Source organism: Erpetoichthys calabaricus, chromosome 9 (assembly GCF_900747795.2).
Source record: "Erpetoichthys calabaricus chromosome 9, fErpCal1.3, whole genome shotgun sequence".
Taxonomy (NCBI): domain Eukaryota; kingdom Metazoa; phylum Chordata; class Cladistia; order Polypteriformes; family Polypteridae; genus Erpetoichthys; species Erpetoichthys calabaricus.
In genome coordinates, this window is record NC_041402.2 from 13,587,787 (window position 1) to 13,603,159 (window position 15,373).

Consider the following 15,373-nt stretch of genomic DNA (forward strand, 5'->3'; position numbering starts at 1 on the left):
CTGTTTTGCTAAATGTTAAGCAGGATACTACAACAATGAGAGTCATTTTGATTGCCAGTAAGAAGACACCATATCAGAGTAATGTATGAAGTATCTGAGCTACTATTAGGAATATGAGATAACAAGAATCAAACCACATATGAAGCCAATCAAAACTTGTATTATTTAATTTATATACAATATCTAGACATAAGAACTGAATTTTAAAGCGAGAAAAAAAAATTTCACTAGATGTTTTAGTTTATTATGGCTGTTTATCACAAATGCAGGATGTTTTTAAAAATCAAAAAAGAAAATGTAACAGCTCCAGACATTACACATAAAGAGTATTCACCACAGATGTTGCAGGTTGCCAGCTGCTGATCAGAAGTATTTTAAAAACAGCAAAACCGTGACTGTTTCACAGGTAACTTTGGCATGATTCACAGACAGTTTGAGAAGAAGGTAGATACTGCTGAAATGATGAATTCATTCATTTTCGGAATCTACTCATTCCAGTACTGTGTTGCTGTATATTTATTTTGTAGGTTGAACAGTTTTATACACACGCTGTTTAGATTAAAAAAAATGCTTAGGATATTTTGGGGTGGTGGGAGTTTGACTGACTGCTTTGGAAAGTGATAAAGAAATGTTAACAGACAGTGTATTTGATCATTTTCAGCTGTACTTCACAGTTTAGGTGTGAAAGGTTATACTTAGTTGGGAAGAAAGAGAGTGAACAATTAAATTTTCCTTTTCATTTTACTGCAGTTATTCTATATGCTTGTAAAGAGTTAGTCTAAATACACATTTAATTATCCTTGTTTAAAGTACTTTTAGTAAATAAGGAAACTCAAACTGATTATCATTTTTGAATTCAAATGTGTATTGAATTATTATTTATTCACAAGCTTCCTCTGAAGCTCTAATAAAATTAGCATACGGTGTGTAGAAAAATGTCTGTTTGATGCCTTTATTAATAACTCATATTTCCTTTCTTTACAGAGAAACCTAACAGAATATTTTGTAGCAGTAGATGTCAATAACATGCTTCATCTCTATGCTAGTATGCTTTATGAACGTCGAATCCTCATCTGCTGTAGCAAACTAAGCACTGTAAGTAGATCCCTGTCTCATTCATTAAGAGAAGGTATGGAATGTATGGCAACACTTTAGAGTATCAGCTGGGTAATGAGCTGTGCTTTGCTGGTCTCTTTGTGAGATTCGTTTTGTGACTCATTTCATTCACAACATGGACTAATGCTTAATGATTTGTAGATTGTAGTGAGTGCTCATGTTTGAGTCTTTGAACCTTCCACACATTCAGAGATAGTTTCTTTCATTCTCACTTGCTATTCTTTTCTTTCACCTTCATTTGTTGCCTGTTACAATTGTGGTGTTTTTATTTGAAGAGAGGATAAAAAAAACAAAAAAAAAATTTTGGTCATAGTGCAGAAAGTCACCCTCTCACGCATTAAATCATGTTCATTATAAAGCCTGTTGCCACTGTGGCTGAAAGACAAGATCTCAAGGAGGCAAGCAAAATCATTTGTTCTTATTTAATCATTATTTCTCTATCTAGGATGACTTCTGTGTTATTTGTTTTTTTTCTTGTTCAATTTTGGATCGTTAATTTTATGTGCTATGTGTATTTCCTCATTAAGAAATAAACATTTGAAAATCTATATGGTAGATAGATATGGTTTAAAAGAGCAGATTAAGCTCATGATGAACACAGTTTTTCCAAAATTTGAATTGTTTAAAATGAAATCAGGTTAGTTATGTCATTGCAATTCTTATTTTATCATTTTTTTGTTTTTCCATGGGGTTGTTATACAATAGTTTTCAAAACTGTCAATGCAAAGTCTGTTATAAATGAGCTGAAACCAGGAATCAATAAAAAATGTTACGAATTGATTAATAAAATTTTGTAATAATAACCTGCCAGTCTTTCAGTGAATTTAGAAAAACACGAAAAATCAACAAATACTGTATTAGAATGTGAGGAGTAGACTTGCCATTCCAAAGTTTACTGTCCTTTTGGTGTTTGCCTTGCTGTTTTAGTGAGCACGAATGATTTCCATTTTCTTCCAGGGAAGTGTGCTCTTTGAAAACAGCACTTAGCTAGCAATGATGTGATTAATGATGCACTCAGCAATCTGTTTTACATTTTGGGAAAATTTTCATGGAGTGGACATTAAAAAAAGTAATAATCATTTGGAAAATTGCTTAATCATTTTGGGGATGATGTGCAAAAACCATTACAGTGTTGAACATCTGGGAATAAATTCATAACACCTTTTTTTCCTTTTTAGTTTAGCTTTTCAGTGCCCTGACATTTATGTGCTACCAAATACTATGTGCCTTAATTATAGTACAATCTCACTAATTTAAGATAATCAAAAAGCAGACCAATAATGTTTGACAAGATTGTAAATGCTCACAAATGTGATCTGGTTAATCAGTTTTACCATCAAGAAAACTTCAGTTGTGACAAAAAAAAATAATTGACATAATGATTAAATATTTCTTAAGCCCAGACAATATAGTTTTTTTTAAAGGTAAAGGTTACAGAAAAAAGGTCATGCAAAAAGACATCTTCCCCTTAAGCATTAGCAAAGTATATCAAATCAAAAAAAAGATTGGAAACGTCATGAAGGTGGCTAAATGGCCAAAATATTATGCCTCCAGCTTTTTTTTTGCCCTTAGGATAACCTTTACCTAATTTTACTTTAAATTTGCAGATGTAAACTGACACAAGCCTTCACATACTTAATGTACAGTATGTAAAAAATATATGCAGTCTAGTAACTTCTATGTCAACTTCTGACATACTGCCTTTGTGTATTATATCTCTGCGCTAACCAATTGTACATTTTATTTATCAAATAAAATGATCCAAATATAAAGGAAATTATAGCAGCATTTATCTGTAAAAACAATAATTATCTGCTTACCTAGAAACTTTCCTTTTGGATAGTGACCTCAGACATCTGGCTTATTGGAGGATCTTAGTGTCAAAGCACATCTTTTATCAAACTGTATAGCCTATTTATTATTTACCTTGGATTAATAGGGTGCCTTTCTCAGAGGACAGAGTTGTGTCTTAAAGGAGCACTTCTTCCTCCTACATAAAGAGGAATTTCTGAGTATAGTAAGCAATGAAAAAAATCCTTGAGGGCTTATGTGTGAAAGGAAGAAAGGAAGACCTGTCCAGAAGTGCTGGCAACACAAAGATATGTTGCATTTCTCTTATTTGTAGAATGAGTTGAAGGCCAGTTGATATGTCATTTAGGTAATCAAGTGCCCCTTCTCTATAACCTATATCCTATCCCTCTTTGTTTTCAAAATAATGTAGTAAAGAGAAACATGCTGATGTGGGTTAGGTATGTGGAGGAAATGTCAACGTATTGCTGTGTAAAGGGATTCACTGTAATGTAGTTAAATACATTAGTTATTGTGGTATCTTTTAATGTTCAAAACTAATACTGTATCTAAAATATATGTGTTGCTTAGCAGTCTGTGAAGCAAGTAGCTGTGATCACCTAGCCTTACTTATGCAAGGGACCACAAGGAGGTCCTTAGTGACTGTCAATAAGCAACTCATTGGGACCAGATAACATATATACTTGAGTTCTTAAGGCAGTCCATATGATATGCCTATGAAAAGTATTAATTCCCATTGTATGTCTGTATTTGTACAACATTGCAGCACAGTGGATGTTATTTGGCTTTTTGACACTGATCAACAGTAAAGACTTTAATATCAAAGTGAAAACATCTCAAAGTGGTCTAAGTTAATTACAGATGTACAAGATTGAAAGAGTTGAATATTTTCAGTATAAACAAACAGTGATTAAGAAATGACATGACTGAAGCAGATGCATGGAATAAATTACCAAATTGATGTTATTTTGGAGAAATTAGTGAATTGGTGAGCTTTGTTAAGCTGAATGGCTTGTTCTCATCAAATTTTTTTCTAAGAGACTCTATGTGCTTTGGTCTAACTAGAATTCCCTGTGCCTTGTCCAGCCTGGACCTGAACATCATTGAATAAAGGTCTCATGTTGGACATTTAGAGAGAAAAAGACACAAGAGTATGAAAAATGATACTTTGGATTTCCAGGCACAGATAGAAAATTCACATGTTGCTTCTGCTTGTTTTCATTCCCAAAGGAGGGAGACAGACTGGTGAATAACATACATTTTATGAATTACTAAGGATTTTATCATTTATTTTTACTTTATGGAGTTTCTTTATGAAAGATATTATGTGTGGTATATGTATGTATATATATATATATATATATATATATATATATATATATATATATATATATATATATATATATATATAAAAATAAAAAATATATAATATATATAAAAAAAAATAGCCTTGTGTGCCCAACTACGTTGCGTGTGTTAAAGTTGTCTGTGAAGGGCTCCCTGTTTAAACGCGGCTGTCAGTCGTGAACTGGGCCCTTCGTCGCACAGCATTATGATCTTTTATAAGGGAAACAAAATTACAAAGCAAAACCCTTGGACATTGATTCAATAGGAACGGCCTACTCGGAATGACTGTCCGAATAGTAATTATGTGGTGGTGGAAGAGCATTTCTGCTTCTCTCCATTCACAGTCCGTCTCGTTTTCATGACGCTGTCATTTCCTCTCACAATCTCTTCTCAACCTTTCTCCAGTCTCGCAGGTTGCTTTGTGTCAATCCAAAGAGTAAGGAAGAACCAATGCTTCTTTCTTGAACTCCAAACGCCGACTGATGGAAAATCACAGAACTATTTCCGACTTATATACTCTGACTGCCGACTCCAAGAAGTGGGTGAACATTCGATTTGAACGAAGTGCTGCCAACGACGGTCGATAGAAACACAAAAAACCACAGTCTCAACAACGAAGCAGGTGTCGACGCCAGATCTAAACACAAAGCATGGTGTCGACGCCAGATCTAAACACAAAGAGTGGTATCGACGCCAGATCTAAACACAAAGAGTGGTGTCGACGCCAGATCTAAACACAGAGTGGTATCGACAGTGTTTGTAAACAAAAGTAACAACCAAGGTGTTGTGTATTCAGCCAGTACAAACAGCACATAGTCTCCTTTAGTTCAATCCTCTTTAATCACCACACTCCAACCTCATTCAACGATCCTCCCCCTCACTTCCTCTCCTCCTCCATCACTACTGCCCTCTACTGAACATAGCAGGAACACCACACAAGGCAGTGAATTCGCGGACAAACAATGATCAAGATCCAAATGAAGATTATATATAAAGATATTTCCAGATGGCAAGCAAGCATGTAGCATGGTAGTAAAGCAACTAATTAACAGACAAGAATTCAACTTGAATATTGAATCTGACTTCTCAGGATACCCAAAACACAAGAAAAATTTCATGATTGGTCAATTAACCTTAGTAACTAAAAATGAGGGTTGAAGTAGCTGCTTTCTGTTGTGTTACATAAATGTATGCCTTGTCAGCTGGAGCATCAACTCCTACACTGTGTTTTGCTCACTTTGGTTAACTGCCCTTAGCAAAGTGCTATAGGGCAGGGTGCCACTCATCACCTTTATTTCATGTCTTCTGGTGTCAAGGTAATGAAGCCTAAACAGACTGATTGCCTGTGTAGTAAAATGGGAAGTTTGAATGATGAGCAACATCTCTAAATCCCTTTCTTACCATTTAGCTATGTTGCATAAATTAGGCACCTTACTTTCTAGCACTCTTCAAAGAAAATTGACTTATCTATCTATTTTATTGTTTTTTTAACAATACTTTATTGGGGTACACCGAGGTGGGGTTGCAACGATTAGTCGACGTAATCGACGACGTCGACTACAAAAAATCATCGACGTTGATTTTTTATTGTTGACGCATCATAAACAGAACCTTCAATAGAGGCTCCAGTCACAAAGAACTACATCGGTTTTTGTAACTGCAATGCACTACATGAACATCTGGGGGCAGTATTGTTTGTGATTGTTTGTCAAGACTGCACACAGTATACCAACGCAAACATCCTGGAGCTGTGATGCCGCCGCCGTCTCTTGAGAGGTAAGTTTTAGCGAGTAAAGTTAGTGTCACTTGTTAATGTTGATGTTTGTACTGTAATGTGTATATCAAGGTTTTGACAATGATAGTTAACCCTTAAACCGACACATACTTGGGGTTTAATGCACCCCTGGACACCAAGTACTTTTTAGCTGCACTTTTAAGTAAACGTCAAGATTCACAAAGAAAATGTGAAATTTTAATGGAACAAGAGCATCATACAAAGAGCATCGCAATTACTGCAACATTGATCATTTTACACAGTGCAAATTAACTGTAAAAACTATAAAAAAAAAAAAAAAAACTACTGCAACAATCTATTACTATATGTTCAAGGTGCAACTGACGCCATTGAAAATTAAGTAAATCACCAAGCCAACTGTGCTTGAACTGTCTGCATGCGAACACACAGAGGTAAACGCTGATGATTGCAGTCTCATCTAGTGCAGCGACTGAATCCCAGAGACAGTGGTGCTGCAGTTCTGGGGCCAGCAGTGGTCATGAGCTGGCTGCTCAACGAATATATGGCACTGACTGATCAGCTCCGGCGTGCTGGCAAATTGCTCTGTGAAGCAAATATCGCCGGTTGCGGGGTTCAATGAATGTACGTTGCCGAATATACTTGGCTCTGGCATGCTGGCAAATTGCACTGAGAGACAACTGTAGCCGGTTGCGGAGTTCAATTAATGTACGGCGCTGAATGTACTGTATGTCGCCGCATATACTCGGCTTCGGCATGCTTCCAAATTGCACTGGAAACCGACTCTAGCTGGTTGCGGCGTTCAACAAATGTACTTTTCCGAATACAGTGTGCTGGCAGTAATGAGCTTGTTACATATTTTAGTCCATTATTTTTTTATTTTGGCATAATATAGTACATGATGTGATAAACTACAACACTTTTCCTTCAGAGTGTGATGATTAAAACATCTTTCTCTGTCTGAAAAATCATTCTTGTGTATTCCTGCTACCTGTACTCCCTCTGAGCGTCTCTTCTCAGCAGCTGGGAACATTGTCTCAAAGAAAAGTGCCAGACTCACACCAGAGCATATCGAAATGCTCATGTTCCTGTACTGCAATCAGGAATATATGAACTGAATCTTTTATAAACTGTACATTGTTTTATTTTATTTAAATTGAAGCTTTATTTAAACTTTTGGACTTTAAGACACACCAGTGGCCATTTTTAGTTAAGTTAAATGCACTTTTTTTGTTTAAAGACTATGTGCACTTTAGTTTGTATTGTTTAATGAATTTCTTTTTTATTGTGATGGTCACACGAATATAAAACATCTGATTATTTTCAAATTCATATGTTTCACTGGTTGTTATTTTAATTTGATTATTATTAATTTTAATCGTGTTAATGCAGAGACATCAGGGTGACTTTCACAGGTGGACAGAACAGGATGTGCAACCACTGGTTGCAGGCTTCAAAATAGTCAGGCATGAAATTATCATGACTAATCGAAAAATAAATTGAACGATTAGTCGACTACCAAAATAATCATTAGTTGCAGCCCTACACTGAGGTGTATTCTCACATTTCTTTAACAATAATAATAATAATAATTCATTACATTTATATTGCGCTTTTCTCAGTACTCCACACAAGGAGGAACCGGGAAGCTAACCCACAATCTTCCACAGTCTCCTTACTGCAAAGAAGCAGCACTACCACTGCGCCACCTGTGAGGTGGATGATGAGTGATAGAGTCTTAACTGTACAACACTAGTGAAGGCTCAAGTCATACTAGGGTCAATAAGCATGCTATGTTTGCCATATTTTTCCTGTTTATAGTGGTGTTGGTATTTTTTTTTTTTATTAACTGTTCAGTTTTTTTTTCCTTGAATTAAGCAAATATTGTGAGCACATTATTATGCACTTACGTAGAAATGCAACTGTTGCAAGATATCAGATTAAATGCTTTTTGGTGTCATCATCAAAAAAAGTATGCTGCATTTTAGTATTATGGGAAGAATGAATACTCACACAATAAAGATCATGGGATGTCTGCCATTGTTTGGCAGCTTGTGTTAGCATGGAGTTGAGTAATTCTAAGAAAAATTAGCAGTGTATTTAATTGAGTCAGAGTGAGTGAAAAATGTACATTTCAGTATGTAATTATAAAGGTAGGTGCTAGTCATAACTTTATGGAAGTTGGGTAGTTTTCAGCTAGAATCAGATAACCTTTGTCTTAAAGTTAAACAATATTAATGTTTTTCATTGAAGTCTCCATAATATTACTGCTTAAAAAGTTGATTTTTTTCTCTTTCTGTGCTTCAACATTTCTTTTGCTGTGTAAAAATCTATACTTTGAAATGTGAAAAAGGATTATACCCGAAGAACCTGTAAAAGCCCTTCAGAACTGGTTTTACGTAAGCTCGAGCTGATAACAGTGTGGGTGCTACTTAAGTCCATCGAGCGTTCAAAAGATTAAAGCTTTTTCTCTTGACTAAAAGGGGTTTCTGTCAATATTAAGAACTTTCAGCATTATTTTACTTCAAGTTCATTCAAACACATTAAATGATTTCTCAGTCAATATTATTGTAATGCATTGAATTACACAAAAGACTTCTTTTTCTTCAGTTTCTTTTAACATTTTAATGCATATCGATTATGGACATGTGTGTAATATGCTATGCAAGATACATGTTCTGTGAAACCTTAAGGTCTTGGAGGGAAAAAAAAGAAACATCCATTTTATTTAGCTTTGTAAGATCAAATTATAACATTGAGAATCTCTAATATTTTATCCAGGTTTCAGAACTTTCCACTTTGTTATAGCCAGTTTAACATGTTCAACTTTGGATATTTAGATTTTTTTCATACAGTAGTTTCCAGACATTCTTTTTTTCCCTTTTTTGCTATTGTTAACACCTGCTCTGTATCAGTTTACACATATCCTGCATTCATTTCTGCACACTTTCATTGGTACTGCTCCATGTGGATGATGGATAACTGCATTATTGCTTAGTCTTTCTTCTGCCTTTTGCATTGCTGCTGTTTAGGCCGAAACCTTTAACAATTCATTTTGTTCTAGTGTAATCCACAACACAATTAAATAAGAAACTCCCAGTAGGAAAACAGATTACTAAAATCCACCTTCACAAATATCCATTAACCATAAAAAATACTAGTCATTAAATGACCTATCAAAAATACCAAGAAATACAGAATACTGTATAAATGAGAAAGAAAGTTGAAAATCTGGGAGCATGTGTGATGGTGATATCTTCCAAAAGCTATGCATTACTCTTTGAACATTTAATCCAAATTAAAATTAAACATCAAAGTAGTGTATCAAATATGAACATTCCAAACATTTTTTTACCTTTCTTATTTACTTGTTTGTGTTTCTATGAAGGCTGATTTATGTTACAGTTATCATCAGCATTGATATCTCCCCTGGTTATTTAAAGTAAAGCATCCCTTGTGTTTTACAGTGTTTTTTTAGCTTAGCCTTTAAAGAAATACATTTTACTGATTGACTTTGGTTTTTGTTATAAATGTATTTTTGACTTTTTAAATTCCATAAAGAGGTATTTCCACCTTGATGCATCATGCATGGAATCCTTGAAAATAGAAAAAGGTTTGGGAATGGTAGTGATTAGTATTTGCTTTCCTAGTTAGCTGTGCAGTTTTTAACAAGTCAAAAATAAAAGTAATAATGTTTCCTAGTACACAACATGGGAAAAACATAATTTATACTTACTTGTGACATTATTGTTACTATTTATTTGCTTCACACTTTCATTGTACACTATTTAAAATATTAGTGCACATTACAAATGTTTACGGATATTTTGCACAGTTGGAGCCAAGGCAGGTTAGATAGATAGATAGATAGATAGATAGATACTTTATTAATCCCAATGGGAAATTCACATATGAGACTTGCTTAGGATAGAGATGGGAATCAACTGTCAACCTTGTAATTTAATGTTCAGACCTTAGCCACTAAGGCATAAGACATACTCTGAACTGTTTATTTTAAATTTAGAAATAGAATACATTTCTGAGTTTCTGTATGTCATTCAATAGTGTATAGAAAACTACCTGTAGTTGAGGGTCGATGCTGTTATGGGACATGTGGGACCAGAGCCTATCCTGGTAGGTCTGGATACAAGGTAGGAAACAGCTCCACACAGTCCATTACAAGGCACACTAACACACACCAATACTCATACAGGGCCAGTTTGGAATTACCTGTTTGCCAGAACTGCACATCTTTGGGGCTGTCAAATTAAAATCAGAATATCCGTAAGAAAATAAACATAGACACATTGAGAATTTGCAAACTATACGTGCCAGTGGCTGGTTTAACATTAAAACCCACTCTTTCAAAGCTTTGAGATACTGCCTTCTTTCTAAGAATAATATGCAGACATATGCCTTTTTGAGGTCACTGCTTTGATCTCATGTTTTGTTGAAGACCTATAACCACTTACTTTCTAATAAATAGATGCCATTTATTAAAGATTTCCTTAGTTCATGTTACTACACCACAAGTGAACTACCTTATAGCAAATTAAAATGATTTATGGCAGCTCTCCATCCATACTATAACTTCCTTTTTTTCAATCTAGGGACTAACCCCAGTTAATGTTTTGTTTCACATTATCGTTTAGAAATACATTAGACAGGTATATATTCTTAAAGCTATATAGCCAGCAGAAAATATTGTCACACTGACTAAACAGACAATGGTTTTGAAGTACATACACTTCCAGCCAAATGCATTTTTGTTAGGACCCGCAATGTGTATTCCACATGCATTGGAAAGAAAGCTGCATTAAAAACTGTTAGAAAATGTTGCACTGTAGGAAGAAGATAGATATTTCGACATTTACACTATAATTCTTACTCTAATAATATAAAGCATTGTGCCTTTTTGGGGTAAATCACATAGAAAAAAGTGAGTTGATTCCAGCCCAAGTTGATCAAATAGACTGGTATGTAATTTAGTAAATTTTTTATAATGTTCTTCAGTGAATACACTTGTTCACAATTATATAATTACAAGTAAGTAACATTAATAATAAATTAGCTACTATAACAATCAAACCAGAATTAATCTCAATGATTAATAAATTTAAAAAAATTCTATATAAAATCCATTAACATAATTGAGACATGGCCAGTTGACAATTGACGAGGTAAAAATAAAAATGCTAGTCAGAATTATCTCCTGAGAAGATAAACCTCTGTGGGAGTCCAAGGTCTGCTTCGCTTTTTAATTTTTATATTTTTTTGCAATTTATAAGCATGTTCTTTCTTGTTCTTTAATTGATGGTGTGTGCAATGAGAGATTCTACATGAATCTATTAAATAATTGCTTGAGCAAGTTTTTCTTTTAATATTTTCAAATGAGTAAACCACAAGAGTCTGTCAGAACATTAGTAACATATAGAATTATGTGAGAAATACTTGGAAAGTAACCATTACCTCAGAAGTAAATAATCAAATATTTCTGACAGGTGTGTTTAGTAAACGCCATGTTTAAGCAATATTACAGTATCATTAAAGCAAGGCAAAAATACTTGAATGTAAAAATGGGTTGAACAGTAAGAGATTGGAAAAATGGCAAGCTGAGACATTCATAGAATCCCCAAAAAAGCAATAAAATATCTGAAACACTAAGCTCACTTAAGAATATAAGACATTCGACAAACAAGAGGAAGCCATTCAGTCTGTCAGGCTTAGTTGTTTAGCTAATAGCTAAGCTGTTCCAATATCTCATCCAGATTAAAGGTTGTAAAGGTTTCTGCTTCAACTACATGTCTCAGTAGTTTGTTCCAGATCCCTAGAACTCCTTGCGTAAAGTAGTGCTTCCTGGCTTCAGTCTTTTGTGCACTTACCCTTAATTTACAAAGAGTATGTTGCATCAAATGTCAACAGCTAGTCCATATTTTCAGTTTAAGCAAATACATAGAAATAAAGCTCATCCATTACACTTACTGATTGTTATGATGATGGTGTAGAACTATAATGGGTAGACCACTTTTCTGGCAGATGACAGCTTCATTTATTGTTGTTGTTGTAGTAAATAACATTATAGTTAAAGCAGGTTAAGGAGAAATTTCTTTACAATAAATATGTCACAATTCATCTGCATATTTGTTGGTGTGACCATTAGTTAGCACTCTCCTGGTAGTCTAGGAGTGTGTAACAATAAAGATTACACAAAGATGAGGATGAGAGAGAGATATACTAAATAACAGAACACAAAAAGTAAAAAATAAACAAAGCAGCAAACCCTACTGCTACACCTCCTATGGCCTTTCTCCTACTTACCATGTAATATCTGGCTAATTTTCTCACCCTTTCTCAAGTAACGATGCACTCCTACACATTTCTCTCAATTTAAAGGGACAGAGCATAGGGAACAAGTATGTTCTCATGTAAACTTATTAAAAAATAATTGCAGTTAAGCTGCATTAGATCAAACTGAGTGTTGCTGTCATTATTTTAAATGTCATTTACTTCCAAGCATATGAAAAGACTCTGAAATCCTTATACGGAAAGTAAAAATGATGAAAAGTAAATGTTAGTATAATCTGTTTGAAACAAAATTGTCTGTCTGCAACTCATGGGTGGATGTACTGTCAGGGTGACCAGGATGTGTGCCCTGGGGCCTTGTCTGATACATGACAAAAGTAATGTGAGTTTTTTTCTGTTTTAGCGGTACCTTGCATTATTTCACAGTACACATGTATGCAGTTACTATTACATTATATCCCTGCCCCTTGATCTAATGTACAAATGACCATTGGCTTTTAATCTCTGAGAGAGATCACCCCCAGGTTGTTTTGTTTTTCTATAGGTTGTTCATAGACTGCAAATATATGTGCCACCCAGGGGCCTGTGGTGGTATTGATCAGGTCTTGTTGTAACTAATTTCCTAATTATGTAGATAATACAGAAGATGCACCCATCTTCTTCTAAAAAATGAGTTAATTCAACAGTCACCAAAGCATAAAAAATTCCAAGTCAGAGGCTGGGCAGTCTTGTAAAGAATGTTTAATAATACATATTGTGAGAAATCTTATACCAGATCTGGTAGACACCTGTAAAGATAACTCCATGATAATCCTAAGGAATACAGTATGGAAGCAACTGGCAGAATCTTTCAATGGCTGAGCAGTTTCTTTATCATGGACCCCAACGCTGCATCTTTTTACTGAAGATTAGTGGTTAATTGTATGTTGATCCATATTTATGTATTTCTTATATTATGCAATATAAATATTTCCATGCATCTTTTTCTTTAGCGTCTAGTTAAATATAGTTGGATCACTATCGTCCAAATATAAATGTAAAATATGGATTCCATATTTTTTTAATGGCATATTTGTGCTTTTTCATATCCAAGTCTGTCTGGTGTGTGTGGAATTAATTTTATAATACTGTATTACTCACCATACTAAGTCTGTTAACACAATTTTGTCTCCTTCTCTCACCCCAAGAAGCCCATTGTCACTGCACTTAGTCGTGATCCACTGCTAGCACTAGAATCCCTGAAGCCAATGGAAATATTCGCCACCTCAAATTCCCTCACACCTCTTCATCAACATCTTTGTTTTGCAGATGTGTCAATCAGCACAAGCAGCCTGCTATCCCATCCCTCACTGAGTCAGCTGAAATCTGTTTGTCTGGCAGTGAATGTCATTTTATATATATATATATATATATATATATATATATATATATATGGAAGAGAAGGTCTGTGATACGGTTTGCATATTTGCAGCTGGAGATCCACGAAGGGAGAAAAAAGAATCACGTATCATAAAATAGTTTTTTATTCCTGAGCTTTCAACCCCTATCAGGGGTCTTCATCAGAGGATAATGCTTAGACTTACAAGAATCAAAGGCAATATATAGCAACACATTCAGTGGGGGGTGGGTGGAGGTGACTAAGTCAGTATGATCAAGGTGGGGGGGGGGGGAGGGTTGTATAGTTTATTTATTGTGTACATGTTCTTCTTAAGTTGGCATATGCTGGATTTATGTCCAAGTGTCTGTTGATGGCGTTTTCATCTGATAGCCAAGACTCGGCCAACTCTCTGGCACTTTTAGTACTGGCCTTAAATTTTACTTTTACGTTGTCCAGCATATGCCAACTTAAGAAGAACATGTACACAATAAATAAACTATACAACCCCAATCCCTTGATCATACTGACTTAGTCACCTCCACCCACCCCCCACTGAATGTGTTGCTATATATTGCCTTTGATTCTTGTAAGTCTAAGCATTATCCTCTGATGAAGACCCCTGATAGGGGTTGAAAGCTCAGGAATAAAAAACTATTTTATGATACGTGATTCTTTTTTCTCCCTTCGTGGATCTCCAGCTGCAAATATATATATATATATATATATATATATATATATATATATATATAAAATGTAATTAGTTTTATAATTCTAATTTGGGCTAGCATCACCAATAATAGATCGATAAAACAGACCATTGTTGTTGTAACCATGGCAAAAACAAAAAAATTACAGATTTGTGGGAAGTTTTGGGTTTCCTTTGATTGGTTTTATTTTCACTAACAAAAACTAAAAAGAGGCATCTTCACAACCTTTTCTCTATTTAAAGATTACTATACTAGCCTGTTTAGTAAAGCTGAAAATTCAGCTATTTGTGTTTTAAGTAAAGGTCTCTGATTTTAAAGCATGTTTCCAGGGTTAAAAATAAAAGATAATAAAAGACAAACCTTTGGGAAATGTGCTACAAACTTTTGCTTCTGTTTTTTACTTGCCTTTTACATGGCATTCTAGGTACTGTAATAGCCAGAACCCCCTTTGGCTGGATTAGTCTTATTGGATTGCACTACAAAGTGTAAATTGTTGTAGTTGTTGTGTTTTTTTTTCTAATTTTTTTCTTAAGCATCTCCCAGTCCCTCAGTCCCACCCCCCCCAAAGAAAAGCAAGTCAATCACAAATAAACAAGGGGTTAAAGCAAGAGACACAGGGTGGCCAGAAGCAATTCTGTCTTTGCCTGTGCAGTTTGCTGCTGATAAAAGGCAGGGTCTGAAATGTTGGTTTAAAGCCAGCTTTTGCACTGCATGTGGGCTTAGCCCTGCATGTTCCAGCAGTACGAACAAGCTACACTTTTTTCATTTCATACTGTGCTCAGCAGAAGCCGAGACCCTGCAGTTGGAAAGTTACCAAACCCAGAGAAAGGAAGAAAGAAAGAAGAAAAGAAACAAACAAGGCATAATAAAAATACCACATACAGTCCATGTCTTTAATTGTTAAAGTTGCAGTAATTGCTGAAAAGCCAGGATTCCTGTGTTGACTTTAGAAAAACCACT

General features: G+C 34.8%; 1 protein-coding gene across 6 annotated transcripts in view; it reads left to right on the forward strand.

The window, feature by feature from the left end:
* The window catches only part of dennd1a (DENN/MADD domain containing 1A), a 1,314,459-nt gene that overhangs the window by 620,734 nt on the left and 678,352 nt on the right, over positions 1–15,373 (forward strand). For all 6 annotated transcript variants that reach the window (XM_051931936.1, XM_051931935.1, XM_028809158.2 and 3 more), the window contains exon 9: positions 985–1,095. In XM_051931936.1, the coding sequence (XP_051787896.1) occupies positions 985–1,095 (111 nt within the window). The remainder of the gene's footprint in view (positions 1–984; positions 1,096–15,373) is intronic.